Here is a 22,879-nt window from a genome sequence, read left to right on the forward strand (position 1 = left end):
GATCGGACATGCTGGAAGGGGAATGGGCATTGAAACTGCAGGTGTTTCAGGACATTGTGTCTCTCTGGGGGCTCCCAGAGGTGGATTTGATGGCTTGCAGACACCATTCCCAGGTGACCAAGTTTTGTTCATGAACCAGGGAGCCAATAACCTGGGCAGTGGATGCCATGACGGTCCCGTGGAATTTCGACCTGGCATATGTTTTCCCTCCTTTTCCCATGATTGCTCGGGTCCTCAAGCGATTGAGGACGCAGGGGTCGAGGGTCATTCTGGTGGCACGGGATTGGTCCAGGAGGTCCTGGTAGTCGGACATACTGATGTTGTCGATAGCGCCGCTATGGTGTCTTCCTCTTCATCCAGACCTGCTCCGACAAGGTCCATTTCTTCACTAGAACCTAGCTCGTCTCAGTTTGCTGGCCTGGCTTTTGAGACCTAGAAAGGTCTGTCAGAGGCAGTTATTCAAACTATGCTCAGAGCTTGAAAACCTGTGTCGACAGTGAATTATCATAGAGTTTGAAAAATTTATATAATGTGGTGTGAAAAGCAAAAAGTTCACACTTTTAGATTTAAAGTGGCCAGGCTCCTGGATTTTTTTCAGGATGAGTTTTCAGCTGGTTTGAGTTCAGGGGTGGATCCAGGAAAAAATGACAGGGGGGCACCATGATAGGGGAGAAGATTGAAAGGGGGTGTTAGTGGTGACAATGTGCCCGCTCAGAGAGCAGAGAAGGAGAGGATGAGAGTAGAGCGAGCACGGGAATGGGATTATAAATAGGCCCTGGCATTTAAAGTACACAGGCCCACCTTGGCGTCAAAAGTGAAGGATGTAGTTGTGCGTGTGCTCCCCGGAAAAGAGGGCGTGGCCACTCAAAAGGGGGAATGTCCTTGAGTAGTATACCACACACCATATACCACTTCTACACATAATGCAACAAAATAATAGACCCCATTACACTTGCTCCTTACACATGACGCCAAACGGAATGAGCTAAAATTCACATAATGCCATACGGATTGAGCCAAAATTTACATAATGCCACACAGATTAAGGCAAAATTCACAATAAACCCCCTAAACTGGAACATTGTGCACGAAGGCGCGCCAAAAATCTACACCATAATGCACATACACGGGTTCCATGCTCATTGCTAGGGGTTCCATGCTCATTGCCATGTGGGATTACATGAACATTGCCATGTGGGATTACATGGTCGTTGCAATGTGGGATTACATGGTCGTTGCCAGGGAAGTTAATAGCTTGCAAAAAAGAAATATGGCTCTAAGCGCTAATGGTGTTTGTAGGCAAATTGATACACCAAATAGTGATTTACAAAGACAATAATACAGTTACCACCTTGGGGGGTAATTCCCATAAAAAGTCACTTATCCAGTGTATATTCCATAGGCTCTATGAATACAAAAAGAGCAGAAATAGTGCAATAGGTCTCAAACACATAACACTTCTGATGAAGGAACTTATGTTCAGAAACACGTTAAGTGTGCCTCCGTTTTTACTTGACTGACTCCTTGGTGATCCTGCTACTTTCTGGTGATAGCAACCCCTTGGTCCGGACCGAGAACTGCTGCCCTAATTCCACCTGGGATACACTGGACTGCTCCTGTTTTGCCGTGGAGATCAGTTTGAATGTTTTTTTATTTGTCTACGTCTGTAAGTGCAAAATCTCATTAAAATGTTATGTGTTTGAGACCTATTGCACTATTTCTGCTCTTTTTGTATTCATAGAGCCTATGGAATATACACTGGATAAGTGAATTTTTATGGGAATTACCCCCCAAGGTGGTAACTGTATTACTGTCTTTGTAAATCACTATTTGGTGTATCAATTTGCCTACAAACACCATTAGCGCTTAGAGCCATATTTCTTATTTGCAATCTGTGTACAATCCAAGTGGAAGTGGGATTTCACTTTATATGTTGCACTGAGCTGCTTATGGTTTTGATCTGCGCACTGACCCTGAGATAATCTCTGTATCTAGGGAAGTTAATAGCTGCCTAGGCGCAGTGCTGCTCGGTGGGCATGTGTTCCCCTCATGTAATATCTCCATGTATTGTATGTAATGCCCCCCCTCCCCTTTCATCCCTGCTTGATGCTGCAATGTATATCCACAAAAATGTCCTAGTGTGTGCATTGGCCAATAAAGTTAATTCTATTCGATTCTGTTCTATAAATGCTTGTTGCCCAGGGGGATGATATGCTTGTTGCCAGGGGGTTTAAAGGCTTGTTCCCAGTGGATAACATCCCGTTGCCATGAAATTAAACGCTCTTTGCCTTGGGGGGTTAAATACTGTTTGCCAGGGGGCATTTATATGCTTGTTGCCCAGGGGTAGCCTGGGCATCTCCCCAACTGCAGTAGCGGGAGCTGCCTGAGGACGGCCCTCCATAACATACCAAGCTGTCCAGCTGGCCCAGTCAGTCCCCTCACATTCTCCCCCCACCTAACTAGAATTTTAACAGCACGGGTGGGACAGAAATTCGCTGGCATAGAGTACCACCACATGCAGGACTCGGTAGATGAAGGGAGGCCTCTGGCTGCGGTGGCGGGTGCTGCCTGGGGACGACACGTAGGGACACGCAGCTCCCAACCGTCGCTTACACACACCAACATGAGCCTGTTGCAGAAGGCTCCCGGCCGCTTCTTACACACACTGACATGAGCTGGTGCTGCTGCGGAAAGATGGAGGAGGCCTTCCACAGCAGCACCAGCTCATGTCAGTGTGTCTAAGCAGCATCCGGGAGCCGGTGCTCCTGTGGAAGGCCTCCTCCAGCTTTCCGCAAGTGTGCATGCACACATATATAGTTAATTCATAACCTTAAAAAAAAAGTTTAACTCAGCCAGACTTACTTGTTATGTACAGTAGTTGTACACAGTGGCTACTGTGATACACATGGGGATCTGTGCTTCAGGGATATTCCAGCCTCCTTCTGCAGCCTGCGCACCAGCCAATCAGGGTGCTGCAGGCTGCAGTTTCAAATATCATTGGACAGCTGAGCCATCGCTCAGCTGTCCAGACTAGCTCTGCAACACAGGCACCTGACTGACATGAGCTGTCTCCATTGCCTCCGGCAGTTAAGGCCCATACACACTAGAAGATTTTCATTACAAAAGACTTTGCCAAAATCTTTGATAGATATATCTTTCACCAAAGTAGTGCGTACACACTGAACTATTTTCATCAAAGAGCAAGAGATTTTCAGGAGGTGAAAGGTTTTAGATTCCAAGCATGGGAGTAGGGGACATTTTATTCAGTGCATTTCTGTTCTATTTAACAGTGAATCCATTAACTTATACATCGCTGGCCTGCGCCAGCGAAGTATACATTAGCGGCTAATTTTTTATCATTGGTGGGCAGTGACGTTGGTAACGTATACATCGCTGGCCTGCGGCAGCGATGTATACGTTACCAGCTCATTTATTAACATTGGTGGGCAGTGGATTCTCTAACCTATACATCAATGGCTTGCGCCAGCGATGTATACATTTGCATCTCATTTTTTAACATTGGTGGGCAGTGGTTTGCTGGTAACTACCAGCGTAATAAATCAAACATTGGTGGGCAGTGTTTTGCTGGTAAATACCAGCATAATAAATCAAACATTGGTGGGCAGTGGTTTGCTGGTAACTACCAGCGTAATAAATCAAACATTGGTGGGCAGTGTTTTGCTGGTAACTACCAGCGTAATAAATCAAACATTGGTGGGCAGTGGTTTGCTGGTAAATACCAGCATAATAAATCAAACATTGGTGGGCAGTGGTTTGACCAGATGAAAACATTGGTGGCAGTGCACTCCCAATAGCATTGCTGCTGCTTCTACTCTGCAGCAGTGCCTGGCAGCAGCGGGCGGACAACAGAGCAGTAAGGGCGGGTGAGTAGCGGAAGGAGCTTATTAGAAGTATTACCTGGTCGGGAGAGCAGGACGGGGGGGAACACATGCGGCGCCTGTGAAGCTGGACGGACAGCAGGACAGGGGGAGGGAGCGGGGGAGGGAACAAGTGCGGCGTCTATAATGAAAACGGACGGGAGAGCAGGACTGGGGGAGGGAGCAGAAGGAGCAATTGCCACAATACTTAATGGATGGGAGCGCTGGACAGGGGACGGGGAGGTAGCAGGGGGAGGGAGGCCGGGCCATCATCGCTCGCCGCACACACTGAGCGATGATGGTTCCAAAATGAACCATCATCTTCAGGCATGCTGGTTTTACCAGCAGATCAACCACTTTCATAGCGATGATGCGGGAGCATGCATCATCGCTAGTGGGGGATCTGTGGACCATACACACCAGGCGATTTTTAGCTGAAAATCGTCAGGTGAGTATGGGCCTTTACGCCACTGGCCGAAAGTAATTAACAGCTATGGGTTTAAAAACAATTAAAGGCAGAAATGACAGGTGGGGCACGTGCCCGGGTGCACCTCCCGTAAATCTGCCCATGTTTGAGTTTGCAGGCCTTGAAAGTTCACATTTCTGCTTTATCTATCTTTTTTCAGAAAAGGGTGGCTCTGGGGGCGTGGCCCAGCAGCCATCTCAGGCAGCAGCACCTTTATTGAGCTCCCTTAGGAGCCACTACATATTGCACTGTACAGCCCAACGTCTTCCGGGGGATCTCCTTTCCACTCCGGCTCCAGGAGTGGAAAGGAGATCTCAAGCCGGGGCCTCAATTTGCGGGGGTACCCAGGAATTGGGCTCCTTGGCGGAAAGACGCCGCTGGAATTGCAATGAGGTGGTGGACGGACTGCCAATACCTCCCCAGGAGCCTCCTGACGCTCCCCAGGCCGGTGGATAAGAGGTTAAGGGAACTGGGAGGCTGTTCGTGTCTTCCCTAGACCAGCATCTCTGTGCTGTGGTGAGGCGGCCATATTGGTTGAGGCATCTATATAGTGAAAATACAATCTTCAGCAAGGGAACACAGCTTCTTCCATAAAATATATAACTGGTGCCCAAGGTGCTGTGTGTCCCTTCCCTACATCATATACAGTGCCCTTGCACCCTCCCTCTTGGATGAGACCGGAAAAGTCAGCTCCTGCATATTACAGTCGAGCTGCTGTGAGGCTCCCACCTGCCTGACCACAATGTGCAGCTGTCCTATGCATTAACAGCTTTCTCCTCACCCTGCAGCCTATGAGCTCATAAGGAATATATGAGCCTGGTATCCATTGATCAGCAGTAAATGGAAGCCGCAGGGCCCTGCTGGCGACTATATAACCTAGGCACACGCTGCCACCAATAATACTGACACCATCCCGCTAACTACAATATTAATCCAGCGGAGATAGGTAGTGAAAACCATATTGTCATATAGAAGCGTCAATTTACTGTTAAGATAGATGTGAGTTCTGGACCGTCTTATATAGCATTCATTAAGACAGGCAGCGGACGGGACGCCGCCCGCACCCAGTATTCTGCACATATCACTCCTGATTGTAAGGCTGAATAGGGATAAGGTTCCCATTCTGTGGAATACTATATAAAATCCACTGCCTTCACTGACATTGGCTGCACCCCATGTGCTCATCTAATACTCAGTAAAAAGACCATACATCTTTGTGACCCCCGCCACGTTAGGAAATCCAATTTCTTTTTATTCAAACCCTTGTTTTGTGTATTATATGTATGTTTTATCTTCGCAACATTTTAAATATACTTATTAAAGGTTACATTTTATTTTATACCCTCTTCTTTGTGCACCGCAACAAAGGCACTCTGTTGTTTCCTCCATGTATCCCTTTTAGTGCCTAGCGGTAGCACACCTTGCACTGATATTGAAACAATTCATGTATGGCAATTGGAAGGTACCTTTACAAATAGAAATACCCTGTGCGATCGACAACCCCCCTTTTGTGTAAATGTATAGTTCAAGTATTAGATGTAATTCTTTGAATTACTCCATTTTATCATCCGATTAGTAAGTTTATTACCTATACTATTTTTGCTATGTGTCACCTCTGAGCATACCCCGGTACGCCCTCTTAGTGGTACTCAAGCATTCATTAACCTGTACTCTTCTAACTAATGAGTGTAACAACTAATGCCCGCTGCTGGTTCTCTGGAGTATGCTCAGTTGGTCCTATATATATAGTGATATTCAAGAATTTTGAGTATACTTCCCATTTGTTCTGACTTTCCATTTCTTGGTAGTCCTAGTCCTAAAGACCGCTTTACCTAACTTGGCCAGTGCTTAAGTGTATTTCTATTACCTAGAAGGCTGCAGGGTGGATAGCCACTACCCCCCCCCCCCCCCCCCCTGTAACTCTGGGTGAGGCATTTCTATTACAGCGCCTTACTACGACTCTTCTTAGAGTCCCCTCCCCTTCTTTACCCTCGTTTTGTCTTGTTCATCTTTCCCATTCTGTCCCCCCACCTCAACATTATTAAGATCATGCCAAACAAATCTTATTGACTTTTTTGACTCTGTGACCAAAATAATAGATGAAGCCCCCCTTCATCTATTATTTTGGTCACAGAGTCAAAAAGAGGCTGTAGGTGTGGCATATCTAGACTTTAGTAAGGCATTTGACACTGTCCCGCATCGCAGACTTCTAAATAAACTTGAAAGTGTGGGATTACATTATAAAATAATTAAATTGCTAAGAACCTGGTTGCAGGATAGGAAACAGACAGTTGTAGTAAATGGAGTGCATTCTATGGACGGACATATTACCAGTGGAGTACCCCAGGGATCTGTACTTGGACCAGTGCTCTTTAATATCTAGTTATAGTTCCGGTCGGGGCCGGGGATGGTCGCACACACGCGAGCTCCCATCCAACGGAGCTTACATCCCCGGCCCCTAGAGCAGCCCAGAGCGGCGCGGAGATGCGGACGGGGGAGGACGGAGGGGGTGATGGAGGGTGGACCAGGCGGCAGCTGCCGGCTTCCGACAGCACGGTCGCGGTGTCCACCCTCGAGCGCGCCGCCATGGCCCGGCACGTCCGACACACAGCAGCAGCAGCAGCACTTTGCCGGAAGGTAAATGCGGCACTGTACACGGCCGCCGCCAAAGACACCCGCGGCACGGAGATGGCCCCCGGCAGGACACCGGTGGCTCGGGAGGGAGGGAGGACCTGGCGGCATGATCTGAGGACAGCTGCGCCCCCCCCACCCCCTCATCGGTCACCGGCTGACCCACATATGAGAAGCGACCAGGCCGCAGGCCCCAGCTGCTGATCCCCAGCACCAGAAGCTGCAGAAGACCGTTTTTATGACTCTGGCGTCGCCCCCCCACCCCACCAGGGAGGAGGTATGACTGGACCATTGGAACTCAAGCCAGGGAGGGCCCGGCTCCAGCCCTAGGCCCCACTGGCTCCATCGGGCCTCGGTGACTCTTTCTCCCCCTCCCCCTGCTGGCTCTTCACGCTGGTTCTGGTTCTCCTACAGGAAGCTGGCGCCGCAAATGGCTGCCTAGGATCTGTGCACTCAGCATATGTAACCCCCTGTGTCCCCTGTGTTTCCCCTGTGTGATAACTGTACTGTCCCTGCTATAACTGCGGTATCTTTGCTCATAGTGTTACCACCCGGCTGCTGCAGCGACCAGTGGCGCCGCTGATGGCTGCCTAGGCGCTGTGCAGCTTGGCGGGTATATGTTCTGTGTGATACTGTAATGTCCCTGCTTATATTGTCACCTACCTGGCTGTGCGGTGCCTAGGCGCTGCGCAGCTTGGCGGGGATATGTTCTCTGTGTGATACTGTACTGTCCCTGCTTATATTGACACCTACCTGGCTGCCGCATCGACCAGTGGCGCCGCTGACAGAATGGCTGCCTAGGTGCTGTGCAGCCTGGTGGGTATATGTTCTCTGTGTGACACTGTACTGTCCCTGCTTATATTGTCACCTACCTGGCTGCTGCAGCGACCAGTGGCGCCGCTGATGGCTGCCTAGGCGCTGTGCAGCTTGGCGGGTATACATTCTCTGTGTGATACTGTACTGTCCCTGCTAAATGTGTCAATGTAACCTATGTAATGCCCCCCCCCCCCCTCATCCCTGCTTGATGCTGCACTGTATATCCAAAACAAATTCCGAGTGTGCGCAAGCACACCTGGCCAATAAAGTTGATTCTGATTCTGATTCTGATTAGTGACATTGCAAATGGTATTGAAGGGAAAGTATGCCTTTTTGCAGATGACACAAAGATATGCAACAGAGTAGACACACCAGGAGTAAATCAAATGACTGATGATCTAGGTAAACTTGAAAATTGGTCAAGAGCATGGCAACTACAGTTTAATGCTAAAAAATGCAAAAGTATGCACTTGACTCAAAAACCCAAAAGCTCAATATAGTATAAAGGGTATTATAATGGAAATGTATCTAGGAGTCACTATTTCAAGTGACTTAAAGGCAGGAAAGCAATGAGGAAGGCTAGTCCGATGCTTGGTTGCATAGGGAGAGGAATCAGTAGCATAGGTCTCCAGTATGGCCTCATCTGGAAAACTGTGTCCAGCTTTGGAGACCATATCTTCAGAAGGATATAACTACATTAGAGAGTGTACAAAGAAGGGCAACTAAAATGGTGCATGGCCTACATCACAAAACTTACCTGGAAAGACTAAAAGATCTTAACATGTATAGTTTGGAGCAGAGAAGGGAAAGGGGGGACATGATGAAACTCTTCATATATTTGAATATTTCTAACATAGTACAGGAGGGAAATTTTCTTCAAAGGAAAATACGTAATGGAACACGAGGACATGCACTGAAGCTGGAGGGAGGTAGGTTCATGGGAAATGTTAGAAAAAATTACTTCACAGAAAGGGTAGTGGATAAGTGGAATAGCCTCCCATCAGAGGTGGTAGAGGCTAAGATAGTAGAACAATTTAAACATGCTTGGGATAGGCATATGAATATCCTTACAAAGAAATAAGGATCAAAAAGGGTTGAGATTACCGGAAGGATAAAAAGGGGAAGACTAGATGGGCCAAATGGTTCTTATCTGCTGTCAAATTCTATGTTTCTAACGTGTAAATTCCCTGTGATTAGTATAATGCTTCAATACATTAAGCATCTCACTTTTGTTTTGAATAATGGTTAATATTCTCTCGTTAAATGTGAAAGGATTGAATTCTCCCCAGAAACTCAGTGGCTTTGGCCTCCTTCCACAAACTAAAAGCCCATATAGTAGCCGTCCAGGAAACACACTTTAAGAAGTCGGTCCCTCACAAATTTTTCGATAACAGATATCCCCAGTGCTACGCTGCTAATGGCCCTCTTAAAATGGCTGGGGTGGCCATATTGGTTTCTGCTAATTGTGCCTTTTCATTTACCTCTCAACACTGTGTTATCCGGAGGGGAGATACATTATATTAGTTGGCTTGCTGGAAAACACTGAGGTTACCCTGGTCTCATGCTATGCCCCGAACATTAGGCAGGTGTCCTTTTGCAGGATCTCTGCGCTCTAGTGCAGAGATACGCTAAGGGGGCTCTTCTAATTCTTGGGGACTTCAATATGGTCCTCGATCCCGTAGTAGACAGGTCTCAGCCTTGTAGGCACAGAGGCCCCCATGTTGTAGCAGACCATTCTACTGGTTTTCGTCTGATCCTGGGTGAATATGATCTGCATGATGCCTGGTGTGCCAAACACCCTACAGTTCGGGACTACACCTTCTTTTCCCACCCAAATCAGTCGTACTCTTGGATAGACTTAGCATTAACTGACAAATGGACGTTAGCTTCCCTACACAAAGTCGTCATATTACCTATGACCTGGTCTGACCACTCCCCCTTACTGCTTTTTTGGGATCAGGGCTCCTATAAAGGTCCATGGAGACTGGGTAACCTTGCGTTGTCACATTTAGAATCCCGTCAAGCCATCTACGAGTCTCTATCCCTATATGTCTCCACTAACCGACCAGAGGACATTAATGTGTTTAATCACTGGTGCTCTCTTAAGGCGGTCACCCGCGGCTCCGCTATACAAACCGCAGCTAGATTAAAGAAGGCCCAAGCAAAGGAACTCTTATCGGCCGAAACAGAGTTGGCTAGATTAGAGTCTGCTCATAAAGCGGATCCCCTTAACAGATCTCTGTATAGGCTTCTTCTGTTGGCAAGGGATAAGGTTATCACATTCTCCCTTCAGGAAGTTCAGCGGAATATAGCTCAACTAAATTAGCGCTTTTATGCCTTTGGGAATAAAGCGGGCCGTCTCTTAGCTAGAATGTTGAGGGGTCCGGACAACACACGTAGGGTGTTTAATATCTTGGAGAACTGTGATTTGAACCGGGAACCCTTGTTGCTGCTTTCGCTAGACGCTGAGAAAGCGTTTGACAGATTGCACTGGGGTTATCTCAGATCAGGACTCCTACACTTTGGCTTCAGACACAGGTTCCTGGACTCTATTTTTGCTTTATATTCCTACCCTTCCGCGAGGGTGTTTGTAAATGGTTGCCTCTCCTCTAGCTTTAATATTTATAAATTTACTAGGCAAGGTTGCCCCCTGTCCCTGCTCATCTTTGCATTAGCCATAGAACCTCTGGCTGAAAAGATTAGATCAACCATTGAGATTAGTGGGCCAGCTATTGGAGGGTTATCTCATAAAATATGTCTGTTCGCAGACGACATTCTCTTATGCCTTCTGAACCCCGAGAGTTCCCCCGCCGCACTACATACTGTGCTGGAGGAGTATTCTAACATCACCTTCTATAAACTGAACAAGTCCAAGACAGAGGCCCTCCCCTTAAACATTCCCCCAGATGTTGTTGCCCTACTTAAAGACAAATACCGCTATGCCTGGCAAACTAGCTCTATTAAATATCTGGGGGTGCATGTGACTAGGGACAGTCATATATATATATGGTTGTAATTTCACACCATTACTTAATTCCTTTGAAAAACTTATTCTAGAGTGGTCTCTCCATGAGATTTCCTGGATGAGCCAAATTATGGCCTCTAAGATGGTTCTGTTGCCCAAGCTCATGTACGTTTTCCGAGCTATCCCTAGGAACCCTCCCAAGTCCCTCATCTCTTAATTCAACACCCTGTTCTCTAAATACATCTGGAAGGGTACTAGGCCCCGAATATCTAGGAAGACCCTTACACTTCAGGCCAGAGACTGGTTTGATTCTATCTGCCCCAATCCCTGGGTAATTATAGAATGCTCTTTTTTACCTAAATTTCATCTAACTGACCTTTTTTGGATCCCCTCACATGCATCCCCAACTTGGAGCGGTCCAGGTGCAGCTATCAGAGCTACGATTTCTGTCTGGTATAGGACTATAGTAGACGATGATGATGTCTCCCTACCGGGTCCTGATTTATCACTAAAATCCATCGCCAGACTAATCCCTAATATGCCGTTGGACTTCTGGGTCACTATGGGCCTTACATCCCTGAAACAGCTGTTCCCCGAAGGCACTTTCTTACAATTCTCCACTCTCCAGACACAACATGGTGTTCCTAAGCAAGATTTTTACAAATTCCTTCAAATTCGACACTGGTTAGCTGATACTTTTAAATCCCTGTCCAAGGTGCCATCCTTTCATAGAAATCTATTTTCTAGATTGTCCTCACCATTACATAAAGGAGGGAGCTCCAGATGGTACGAGTATCAAATAACAAAAGCTTAAAAAACAGAAACTACCAGCCCATATGAAATGGGAATTAGACCTATCTACCACTTTCCCGGAGGAAATATACTATTCTGGATTTAAAATGTCGAAATGTCTCCAACATTCGGAAATGTTTTACAAATTATGTCAGAGGGCATACTTCACCCCTCAGCGACTACATGGCTTTTGGCCGTCCATCTCCAGGTTTTGCTGGAGGAACTGTGGATGAGTTGGCACTATCTATCATATCTTCTGGGAGTGCACGCTGTTACGCCCGCTGTGGTCTGAAGTATTCTCATTAATAGGTGATGTTCTGAGAATTAGCACTCAGCCCGACCCTATAGTGGCATTGTTACATTATAATACACAGCTCTCGTGGGAGACCTATATCTCCTGGGATACATCCTGTTTTTTAACCAAGGCGGCCATAGGCCAACATTGGAAATCACCTGTAATACCCTCAATCCAACACATTGCAAACAAGATCCATAAGCACTTCTTGTTTGAGACAGCCAACATCAAAAACTCACCCTCTGCTTCATCGATCCATATTAAATGGTTTAAGTGGAGTGAATACAGAGAGAAACAAGGTCAATCTGTACTTCAGAGTGAACCCTTAGACCTGGCTGTTCTTTCCTCTCCTCCGCCCTCCACAGATGAGTAATGTCGCATTGAGAATATGTTTCCTTTTGATTTCTCTTTATTGTACCCTACAATATGTTGAGGCTCCTTTCAAATGTCCCCATCCCATTTCTTCCCTTAGAATCTCTGAGTCCATCCTGGTGACACAGCGATTCCTCGATTATGCTCAGTAAGTTATACTCGTTCATGTTCATTTATCATATTATATGGTTATTGTTTGTTTGTGCATATTAATATGTTCAGGTGTTGTGCTGAGTAATGTGTGCTCTTGAAGTTGAACTGAGGAATTCTGGGATGCAGTAGGGAGGAGCCTGCCTCTTAAAGAAGTGGCATAGGTGCCTGGCTCCTGCGGACCCCACTACATCCCAAGATTGAGCTGTGTCACCAGGATGGACTCAGAGAAAGGGATTCGAACGGTAAGTTCTTACAAAAATCTCATTTTTTCAAACTAAGCCTGTAACTTCACAGTTAGGAGCTGAGTGGCTGGTGATAAAAACCAGACACTTTACCACTTCACCAAGCTTAATAAATCTGCCCCTCAGAAGCTGGTTTGGCTGGTTCTTTATCACCGCTACATTATCACTTCACCAGAATGAATAAAATTTGCCCCTCTGTTCTTTATTAGCCCTCAAGACTACTACCCAATCACTATTTCTTGGTGAGTTTGCCATCTACCTGCCAGCTTTCCAAAGATGTTTTCTGCAATTGCCATTTGTTAAATACACAAATAATTTTATTTACTGCAGCCCATTATTTTTCTTTCAAAACTATATGTTTGGAGGGATGTACATTTCTCTGACAATCTTTGAAACTTTATTTCTGTTGATTTTTTTATATATATATATTCTATACATTTGAAAGCATCATGCTATTGGAACACAAGAAAAAATGCGAAATCCTCCAAAAATCTATCAAGGAAGAAACGAAGGAGAAGAAAAGTCTACAGGAGGAAAATCTACAGCTTAGACAGGATGTAACTGTCTCTAGACAAGATCTGCAGGCCAGGAGAGAGGAAAATTCACGACTGAAGCAGGAACTCTCTAGTTTGCAGGAGCAAGTGTCCAGATACAATAGCTATGGAGATGGAGCAGAGGTAAAATGATTTGTCATGCTTCATTTATTTAAAACCAGCTTTATTGAAACTTGCATAACAACAAGACACATATCTCCCAACTTCTGCGCTGAGGAAATAGGGACTGGGCGTATGCAAATGAGGGCATGACTTATGCTAATTAGCCGCAACCTCATTTTCATACGAGAATAGACGCTGTGCGCATGCTATTAGATTGGGGGGTCTCCCAACTGCCATTCCCCGCAGCGGGACAATGCCTGCCGCGGGTGGGACAGCGGGACAGGACCCGAAAATCGGGACTGTCCCGCTGTAATCGTGACAGTTGGGAGGTATGATGACAGGAAATACCATTTTCTCATACTACAGGTACTTGAGTTCCAGTGCTGCATACTGGCATGCCCCTGCTCGATTGTAGGCAATGATTGTCAGATCTTTGTAATCATAATTTATTTCTTACCTACTTCCAGAGCCTTATGGTGTGGATATTTGGAAGCTTCCATTTTAGTTTAATTTTGTTTGTAGGATGTATATTTTAGCAGTGCCAGTAAAAGAAATCTGCTGTGTGGTTTTGTCTTGTATTTGACAGCATCTGCCTGGGGATTCACTGGTCCAACAACAGTATGAGGAAATCCGTCAGCTACGCCAAGACCTCCACAGAGTCCAGAACATCTGCGGCTCTGCTGAGAAGGAACTGCGATATGAACGAGACAAGAACCTGGATGCCAAGAAACAACATTTCCTATTACAGAAGGAGAACACAAAGGTACATTATTCCCATATGAGTATTGTTTATCATTCTACATACAGCTACAGTATATCCACATACATCTATCCGCCATGCTATACAACTCGTGTTATACATAAAACGTGACCTCAGTGTGACTCTAGGCAGGGTACCATTTTGTGTCTCTTTCCAGTAAATGGCTTCTTCTTTTCAAAAGAGAGGGAATGGGATGCTTAAGTAGTGTCTTCCCATTAAAATGATATACAGCATTGCATGTCTATGGGGTAATTAATTTTAAAAGCAAAATCTTTCTCTAAAAAAAAGATTTTGGTTTTGAGACCCTTACTGAATTACCACCAATATTCAGTATGTGACTGCCACTGTATCTGCGTAAGAAATGGAAAATTATGTATGTATGTATATATATGTATGTATGTATGTATGTATGGAGTGGACCCTTTGGGGTGGACCTGGGTGGTACATAGATTAAATGTTTTTTTTTGTTTGGAAAGGGGATTTAGAATCGGCTCACAGTACTGTGCAATATCTTATCCCTTGGAGTGCCAACATTGCTGTGAGAGATCCTCAAAATATCCACTAAAAATGCCAGCATCGTTCACAGCGACAGTTCTTTTAGTATAATTGATTGAAATTTAGTTAAATATTGCAGGTTAAAAAAAAAAATTGCTGTGAGCAGCGCTGGCATTTTTAACAAATATTTTGAGGATCTCTCACAGCAACATTGACACTCAAAGGGTTAATATAAAGGTTTTCTTGGCAATTGTCACACCTATTTTGACAAATTATCTTGGCACTCAAAGGGTTAATATTAACACCTATTCATCCCACTGAGATTAACTTCCTGGATATTGCTCTGTCTATAAAGATAATCCGCAATTATCTGCACAGCCACCTTCTATAAAGAAGTACACTGAAGTAACTTCTTGTATTACCGTAGCTGCCATATATCGTCAATTGCTTGATAACATACCCAATAAGCCAATATTTAAGGCTTAAGGTGTAGCTATTTCGATTTTGAGCTTTATAATAGACAAGCCACTTATTATTGCAAAAATAGGTGTGCGCACAGTGGTGCACACCCTTTTGTTGGGCACCCCCACAGCTCAGCTCCACCACCACCTTTCCCTCCTTCCTTGTTCCTCCGAGGCTACAGCTGTAAAGATGATATAGCAGAGGGGGGATCTCCGAGTGCCATGACTCATGATGATTTAGGGGCAGAGCCTAATGCCAGGATGTGCCTGCTCCCATCGGAGTCCTCTGCAGCTGCTGGTGACAGGTAAACCACTCAACTCAGTCCATTTCTCTAACTCCTCTCCTGTATTTCTCTCTCTCCCCTTCCCCTCATGTCGCTCTCTACCTGGTGTAATGTGTGTAACGGGGGATCTGCCCGGGATAACGGGGGCTCTGCCTGGTGTAACGTGTGTAACGGTGGGATCCGCTTGTTGTAAGGTGTATAACAGGGGATCTGCCTGGCGTAACATGTTTAACGGGGGCTCTGCCTGGCGTAACTTGTATAACAGGGGCTCTGCCTGGTGTTATGTCTATAATAGGGCTCATCCTGCATTAACATGTATTGGAAGCTCCATCTGGTGTAACGTGGGGGCTCTGCCTGGCATAACATGTAACTTGGGCTCTGGCTGGTGTAATATGTAACGGGGCTCTGCCTGTCATATTGTGTAATTAGACATGCCCCTCCAGCAGTGCACACCCTAAAAGGATGTGCTGCACATGCCTATGATTGAGTGATAATACAAGGTCCCATGTTCCCAATGAATATTTTGAATAGTATTTACTTGTATGTATGGGCATATAACGTTTATTTTCGTTGATTCTTTGCTATTACCTAGCTTGCCTCAGAATTAAATGATGTTACACAGAAATTCACATGTGTGACTGCAACATGTTCCAGTCTTGAAGCTGATCTTGAGCAGCTACAGCAAAAAGTGAAGGAGATGGAACTTGAGATACTAAAGAGGAACCAAAATTCTAAAGTACAAAGCACATGGCAGGAGAAGCTGGAGCAGGAAAAATCCAGAGCAGTGGATGCTGAAAAAATGGTAAGAGATCAAAACCAAAATGTTGTTATGTATTTTATAGAGACTGTTAAAATTAATATATAAATATGTATGAGACAAATCCATAGTAATTTTTATGCTTTAATGAACATTTCCAATATTTTGAGAATAAAAGACACAGTCAAGGTCAGAAAAGCAGCTGAATTTACAGAGCTTGATTAACCAATAGACTGATCATGCTGCAGCTTAGGAAATTGGGTTTGAGGGAATGCCAATCCAAGGTAATGAGGGGACAATTACTAGGGAATGTTGCAGTCCATTAACCACTTCAGTGGTACTCACGTGAAATTTTCGGGCTGAGCAATAATGTTCAAGTCGGCAAACCCGGTAGATCTCCGTTCTGTTCTTTGCTGTCAGGAGACCTCATAAATGAGCTTATTGCGCCGTCTTGTAGCTTTCAACAGTATTGCTCAGTGTGCACCATTATTTTAGCTGAAAGTATCAGTACTATGTAGCTAAATGTATCATTACCACAGCCAGCAACGGGGATCCCAGCGGGATGAGATTTGTAGGCTTGGAACGTGTCCTACTAGGCATCAGAGTCGGCAATAGGGAAAAACTATTGTTAAAAAAGGAGTCACTGTGGATGTTTAATCTCCAGACGTTGCACCCGGGCGGGTTAAATGACGGGTTGGAGATCACAGCATTCATTGGTTAACACATGTATTGCATGCAACTATGGTGATAGGATATATAAATATATACTCGCTAATAAAACAAACCAACTACAGCATATATGTAGAAAACCCATCCAGGAACGGTCGTGTTTGGCTTACTGTCTGGTACCATCCGTTCTTGGTAACAGCTGTACTTTTGTGACCCTGTTGCTCAAACTATCGAAAAAATATAATTTATTGTTTGTAGATCAGTCTATATTTTGCTATATTTCTTGGGAACACCTTAATTTCCGATTTTCTATATATAAGAAGCAAATTATTGTAATCTCTTGAATGTCCGTTAAAAAAACAAGTTATTATTCTAATTGTTAAGACTATTCTAATTGTTAAGACTATATATGAAGAAACATGGGATTTAATTATGGTCCCGTAGTCATGGTTGAAATTGTATGATGTCATCTGGCCTTTTAAAAATCGTTAGGTATGCTGTGGGATATATATGGATTAATTGCCCAGTTTAAAAACACAGTCCCCGCTATCTACGAGGTGGTCCAATCTGGGCAAAAACCACCTACAATCTTAATTATGGTTTAAAGAGTGATCCTAAGATAATCGCCCGGTGTGTACACCGAACTAGGTCTAGTGACTCTGAGTATCGATCTGCCGCTAATGTATTTTATTATGGTAATCCAGCTCTTTAGACTGATCCGCTGGTCAACTGAGCTATGATGAATTTGTACCAAAAAGGATTTATTGTTTTATATGTATATTTTTTACCGCAATGTTAAAAACAGTTTTGTATGGTCTCCTAGCATGCGTGCTAAAATTGCATGGTATGTACCGAGACGGCTGAAAACTGAAACGGCCTCGACAGAGACCGGTGTTGCAGTCATTGCATTATTAAGAAATGTGTTAATTATTTAAATATGTTTGTGTCATTTTAGAATATTGTAAATATTTTATTCATGTTATTTTGTATACCGCATTTATATGAGGTTATTTGAATATCCCCGCCCAGGGCTATACATGCAGCCGGGGCTGAGGATAAGAGGAGGCTGCTGACCGACGCTAGGCCAGCCCTCTGACTAAGTCAATGACGAAACGTGTTGGGGCATGTCCTAGCGTCGTCACCTGAAGGAAGGAGTACGGAGAAAGAGTGTAACCGACTCCAACATTTAGGTGTAAAACACCTCTATGCCATTGAATTGCGGTTCCTAACCGCCCGCTGTGGTACGTGACCTCATCTATTGTTGATTTTATTGTGCTACAATAAATCTTTTTTTAACGGATACACGCACTATGAAGCGCCTGTTTTCATTCACCATATATATATATATATATATATATATATATATATATATATATATATATATATATATATATACACATACACACAGGTGGGTTTGGAAAGTAGCACTCCTCAGACTTCTTAATCAATAAAACGGTCCTTTATTAGGATAGCCCAATGGCGTTTCGGGGAGCACCCCCGTCTTCAAGGACAAGCAGAACAATAATGCAATACAAAAAGCACACGTATACAACACCATAGCCAATAAAATCACAGTAACAATTAAAACATTTACTCACACCATCTGTGTGAAGCACGTTGCAGCCGTCCATCCCATCCGCGCGGCATCTCAGTGTCTCACAATCTGTGACGTCACAGCTACTAGCCGGTCATGTTGCTAAGCAACATGTAAACACATCAGAGACGCTCACATATACACCGGCATGGCCGTGCGATTGGGGAGGGAGACGCTTCCTAAAAACAAATAACATCACAGAAATGTTAAAATCAAGTGTAATTTGAATAACACTGAACATGCAGGGACAGCAAATACATTATATGGCTTTATAAAGCATTTTGATATAACGCGATATCCTGTCATTCTTAAAGTGATAGTGTATACTAATTCACAAACAGGTATCAGTTCTCATAAAAAACACTGTAAGCTAAGGTACTCATTTAGTCCTTTTGGAGCAATGGTATTTAAATTAAAAATCCACCTACTCTCCCGTTGTAAGAGAGTGCGTGCTCTATTACCACCCCTAATTGTAGGGGGTACATGGTCAATTATGATGGCACGCATACTAGCCACACTGTGGCATGCTGACAAGCAGTGCTGCGCCACTGGCTGATCTGCTTTTTGGGATAGCAATGCCTGTTTTATCGAACTCCTATGCATTGCCATCCGTTCTTTAAACTATCGTTGGGTCTTCCCAATATATGAGAGCCCACACGGACAAGTCAACATATAGATAACTTAGGTGGAGGAACATGTAAGTATATGGTTTATTTAAATTTTTGCCCCTGTGTGAGGATGGTTAAACGTAGGGCCAACATTCAAAGTGTTACACGTCACAAATCCTAGGCACCTATAGCAACCCGGTTTTCGTCTTAGAAAATGCTGATTATCTTTCTTATCAATGCCTGTAATATCCAACTTTACTACATAGTCCTTGATATTACGCCCTCTGCTGTAACAGGGCATCAGCCGAGTATCTTTGAGTACCCCCAGATCTTTATCCGATTGAACAATCGGCCACCATTTTTTTGCCCTCTTGGATGTACAGTTGCTCAATCTATTATATTTGTTCACCCAAGGGATCACTCTATCATTCGGGTCCCGATTTTTAGAGACATTCTGCAAAGTCTGCTCTCTAGGAATTTTTAGGACTTTGTTCTTAAGGGTCACCAACGCCTTACTACAGTATCCCCGCCCAACAAATTTGTCTATGATCTCATCCATGTTTTTTTCTGTTTGTATAGGATCAGATGATATTCTCCTTACTCTCAAAAGTTGGGAGTATGGTAACCCCTTCTTGAGGGGTAAGGGGTGATTGTAACAAAATGTTACGATCTGTATCTTTGGTGTAGTGGCAAGTATGTAATTGACCTGAATGATAGGTAATGGCCACATCTAGGTAATGTATATTTGAGGGATTTATCTCAAATGTAAACTTTATAACACTCTCCGAGTTATTTTGTGTTACTAGAAGCTCTTCCAGCTGATGTCTGTCACCAGACCAGAATATAAGCAGGTCGTCTATGTAATGTAAGTAAAGGTTGAGGTTAGACCTGAGCGTACCATTCTGAAAAAATAGATCCTGCTCAATGGCATACATGTAGCTATTAGCATATGCCTGGGCTACTGCAGACCCCATAGAGCACGGGTGTCAAACACAAGGCCCGTGTCAAACACAAGGCTCTATTACCACCCCCTACAATTAGGGGTGGTAATAGAGCACGCACTCTCTTACAACGGGAGAGTAGGTGGATTTTTAATTTAAATAGCATTGCTCCAAAAGGACTCAATGAGTACCTTAGCTTACAGTGTTTTTTATGAGATATCACTTTAAGAATGACAGGATATCGCGTTATATCAAAATGCTTTATAAAGCCATATAATGTATTTGCTGTCCCTGCATGTTCAGTGTTATTCAAATTACACTTGATTTTAACATTTCTGTGATGTTATTTGTTTTTAGGCAGCGTCTCCCTCCCCGATCGCACGGCCATGCCGGTGTATATGTGAGCGTCTCTGATGTGTTTACATGTTGCTTAGCAACATGACCGGCTAGTAGCTGTGACGTCACAGATTGTGAGACACTGAGATGCCGCGCGGATGGGACGGACGGCTGCAGCGTGCTTCACACAGATGGTGTGAGTAAATGTTTTAATTGTTACTGTGATTTTATTGGCTATGGTGTTGTATATATGTGTGCTGTTTGTATTGCATTATTGTTCTGCTTGTCCCTGAAGACGGGGGTGCTCCCCGAAACGCCGTTGGGCTATCCTAATAAAGGACCGTTTTATTGATTAAGAAGTCTAAGGAGTGCTACTTTCCAAACCCACCTGTATTTCGGGCTGTAGCCGCAGTCCTAAGGAGGCACCCTCAGCAAGTTGAAAGGATTGGAGTATGTGAGTGCCGACTTTATCTCCTCTATATATATATATATATATATATATATATATATATATATATATATATATATATATATATATATATATATATATACACACACACACACAGTATATTGGTTATTATCTACCTGTCCGGAGTGCCGTACAAAGCCTGCACTACTATATCTATCTATCTATATATATGTATATATATATATATATATATATATATATATATATAAAGAATAAAAAGTGTTTCAGAGGGTGCTAAGAGATGGTTTTGAATTATTACTGCATTTAATCAAATATACAATTAATATATAATGGCAAGAAATGACATAAAAACATGCAGATGAACATTTTAAGCAATCTTTCAAGATACTTGGCAACAAATTATCTCCTTTGGTTAGTTGTTAGCCGATGTTAGTACGGATTGATAATGTTCTTTGACTACTTGTTAGTAGAAGTTAGTCAGTTAAGGTGTGGGGCCCAACGCGTTTCATCAATAAGACTTCCTCAGGGGCAAGGATTAACCAATAAACTGTAAATTATTATACAGTGCAATGAGTAAAAAATTCATAATTGTTTCATACAATTTTAGAGTCTATAAGCAATGAAAACATAAATAAAAATAAAATTCAGGAGTACGTACAGGTTTTTTAGAGAGGGAGAGCAAATGTAAATGTAAAAAAGGATTTCACAGATTTCAATCTATATTGAAAATTACCCAAATCAAATGGGCAAGGTGGTTTTATAGAGCAAGAACTGCATACCTTTAACATTGCATAGGGAGTAAATCAGACAACATCCAGAATCCCATACAAATCTGAGATAATCAAGCTATAGTAAATAATACAGACATCTACATTTCTATCATTATACCCTGTATCGGAGAAAAGGGGGAGAAAAAGGTTCTTACATACCATTGGTGTAACAGATCTTCTATGAAAAGTATGAAAACTATAGCGTTATCTCCAGCCAACTAACGTATCTGATGAAGGAAATTAATATAGAGGAAATCAATATCCAATTAAAATAGGAAATTAACTTCTCAACTGACTAACTTCTACTAACAAGTAGTCAAAGAACATTATCAATCCGTACTAACATCGGCTAACAACTAACCAAAGGAGATAATTTGTTGCCAAGTATCTTGAAAGTGTTCGACCAATTGCTTAAAATGTACATCTGTATGTTTTTATGTCATTTTTATGCCATTATATATTAATTTTGTGTGGGGTTACTTGGGATCAATGCGCATAAATTATGAAAATGCAGCCTGCTTATTACCATAGGAGGGATACTGTCCCCCTCACACTGAAATCTGAATGGTATAAAATTATGGAATAGCCTGGCGCAGATTAAAAAAGCAAAATGTGAGTCTTTAAAATTTAAAAACAACTTTTATTGCAGAAAACATAAAATGTATACATACAAAATGCATTAGGACACTTCTATCCAACACCGGGTTATATTCTTTTATAAAATATAAACAAATACCTCACCCAAAATGATGGCTGCGGTGGGCTTAACTTATTGATAAGATCTGCAGCACCACCGCAGAAGGCTTAAGGGTCAGGATCCCGGTGGGAAAGTGCAAGTGCATCTTTTCAAAGTGTCCAAGTGCCAAAAAGGTGCAGGGTTATGGAAGTGCACCGGCGTGATAACAGCAACGCGTTTCAGAGATGATGCTCTCCTTCTTCAGGCTGGATAAAGTGCATGTGCTGGTAAAGGGTGTTATATACCCCTTTCCTGACATAACATTAGTTTGTCCACCAATGAGACTCACGGAGAATTGCCGTGATTTCTCCCGCTACCGGAAGTGTCTTGCGTTTCAGCAAGCACTTCCGGTTGCGTTCCATTCTTCATTGAAGCACTTCCGCTTCTGGATATTTAATTAGCGGAGCGGCAGATCTCACACTGCTACTAGTTTCCACTTTGTATTTCTCCAATTTCATTTAATCGCAGTAGTTTTGGAGCATTGGATACTTCACTTCTTTTACTTATATTTGGTTTTCATATATGTTACCGATACTTGATGTTCTGGCCGCCATCTTTATTGTGGGCAACTTGAAGGGAAAGATGTTTCTCATTGGTTCTTACATTCCAATTCATACATTACTCTCCTCACCTACTATACCGTACTTTATATTTCGGTAAAGTCCATCCCTTTTACCGGGAGAGTAATGTTTACAAATAGTCCACTTGAGTTTATATTTCCATGAGTACATAGAGAGATAAAAAGAAAACATAATATAAAGTTCATACTGGA

General features: G+C 43.5%; 1 protein-coding gene across 5 annotated transcripts in view; it reads left to right on the forward strand.

Moving 5' to 3' along the window:
* The window catches only part of CCDC30 (coiled-coil domain containing 30), a 502,866-nt gene that overhangs the window by 278,313 nt on the left and 201,674 nt on the right, over positions 1 to 22,879 (forward strand). For all 5 annotated transcript variants that reach the window (XM_083162765.1, XM_083162761.1, XM_083162762.1 and 2 more), the window contains 3 exons: positions 13,056 to 13,287; positions 13,853 to 14,029; positions 15,859 to 16,068. In XM_083162765.1, the coding sequence (XP_083018891.1) occupies positions 13,056 to 13,287; positions 13,853 to 14,029; positions 15,859 to 16,068 (619 nt within the window). The remainder of the gene's footprint in view (positions 1 to 13,055; positions 13,288 to 13,852; positions 14,030 to 15,858; positions 16,069 to 22,879) is intronic.

Source organism: Crinia signifera, chromosome 19 (assembly GCF_055691185.1).
Source record: "Crinia signifera chromosome 19, ASM5569118v1, whole genome shotgun sequence".
Taxonomy (NCBI): domain Eukaryota; kingdom Metazoa; phylum Chordata; class Amphibia; order Anura; family Myobatrachidae; genus Crinia; species Crinia signifera.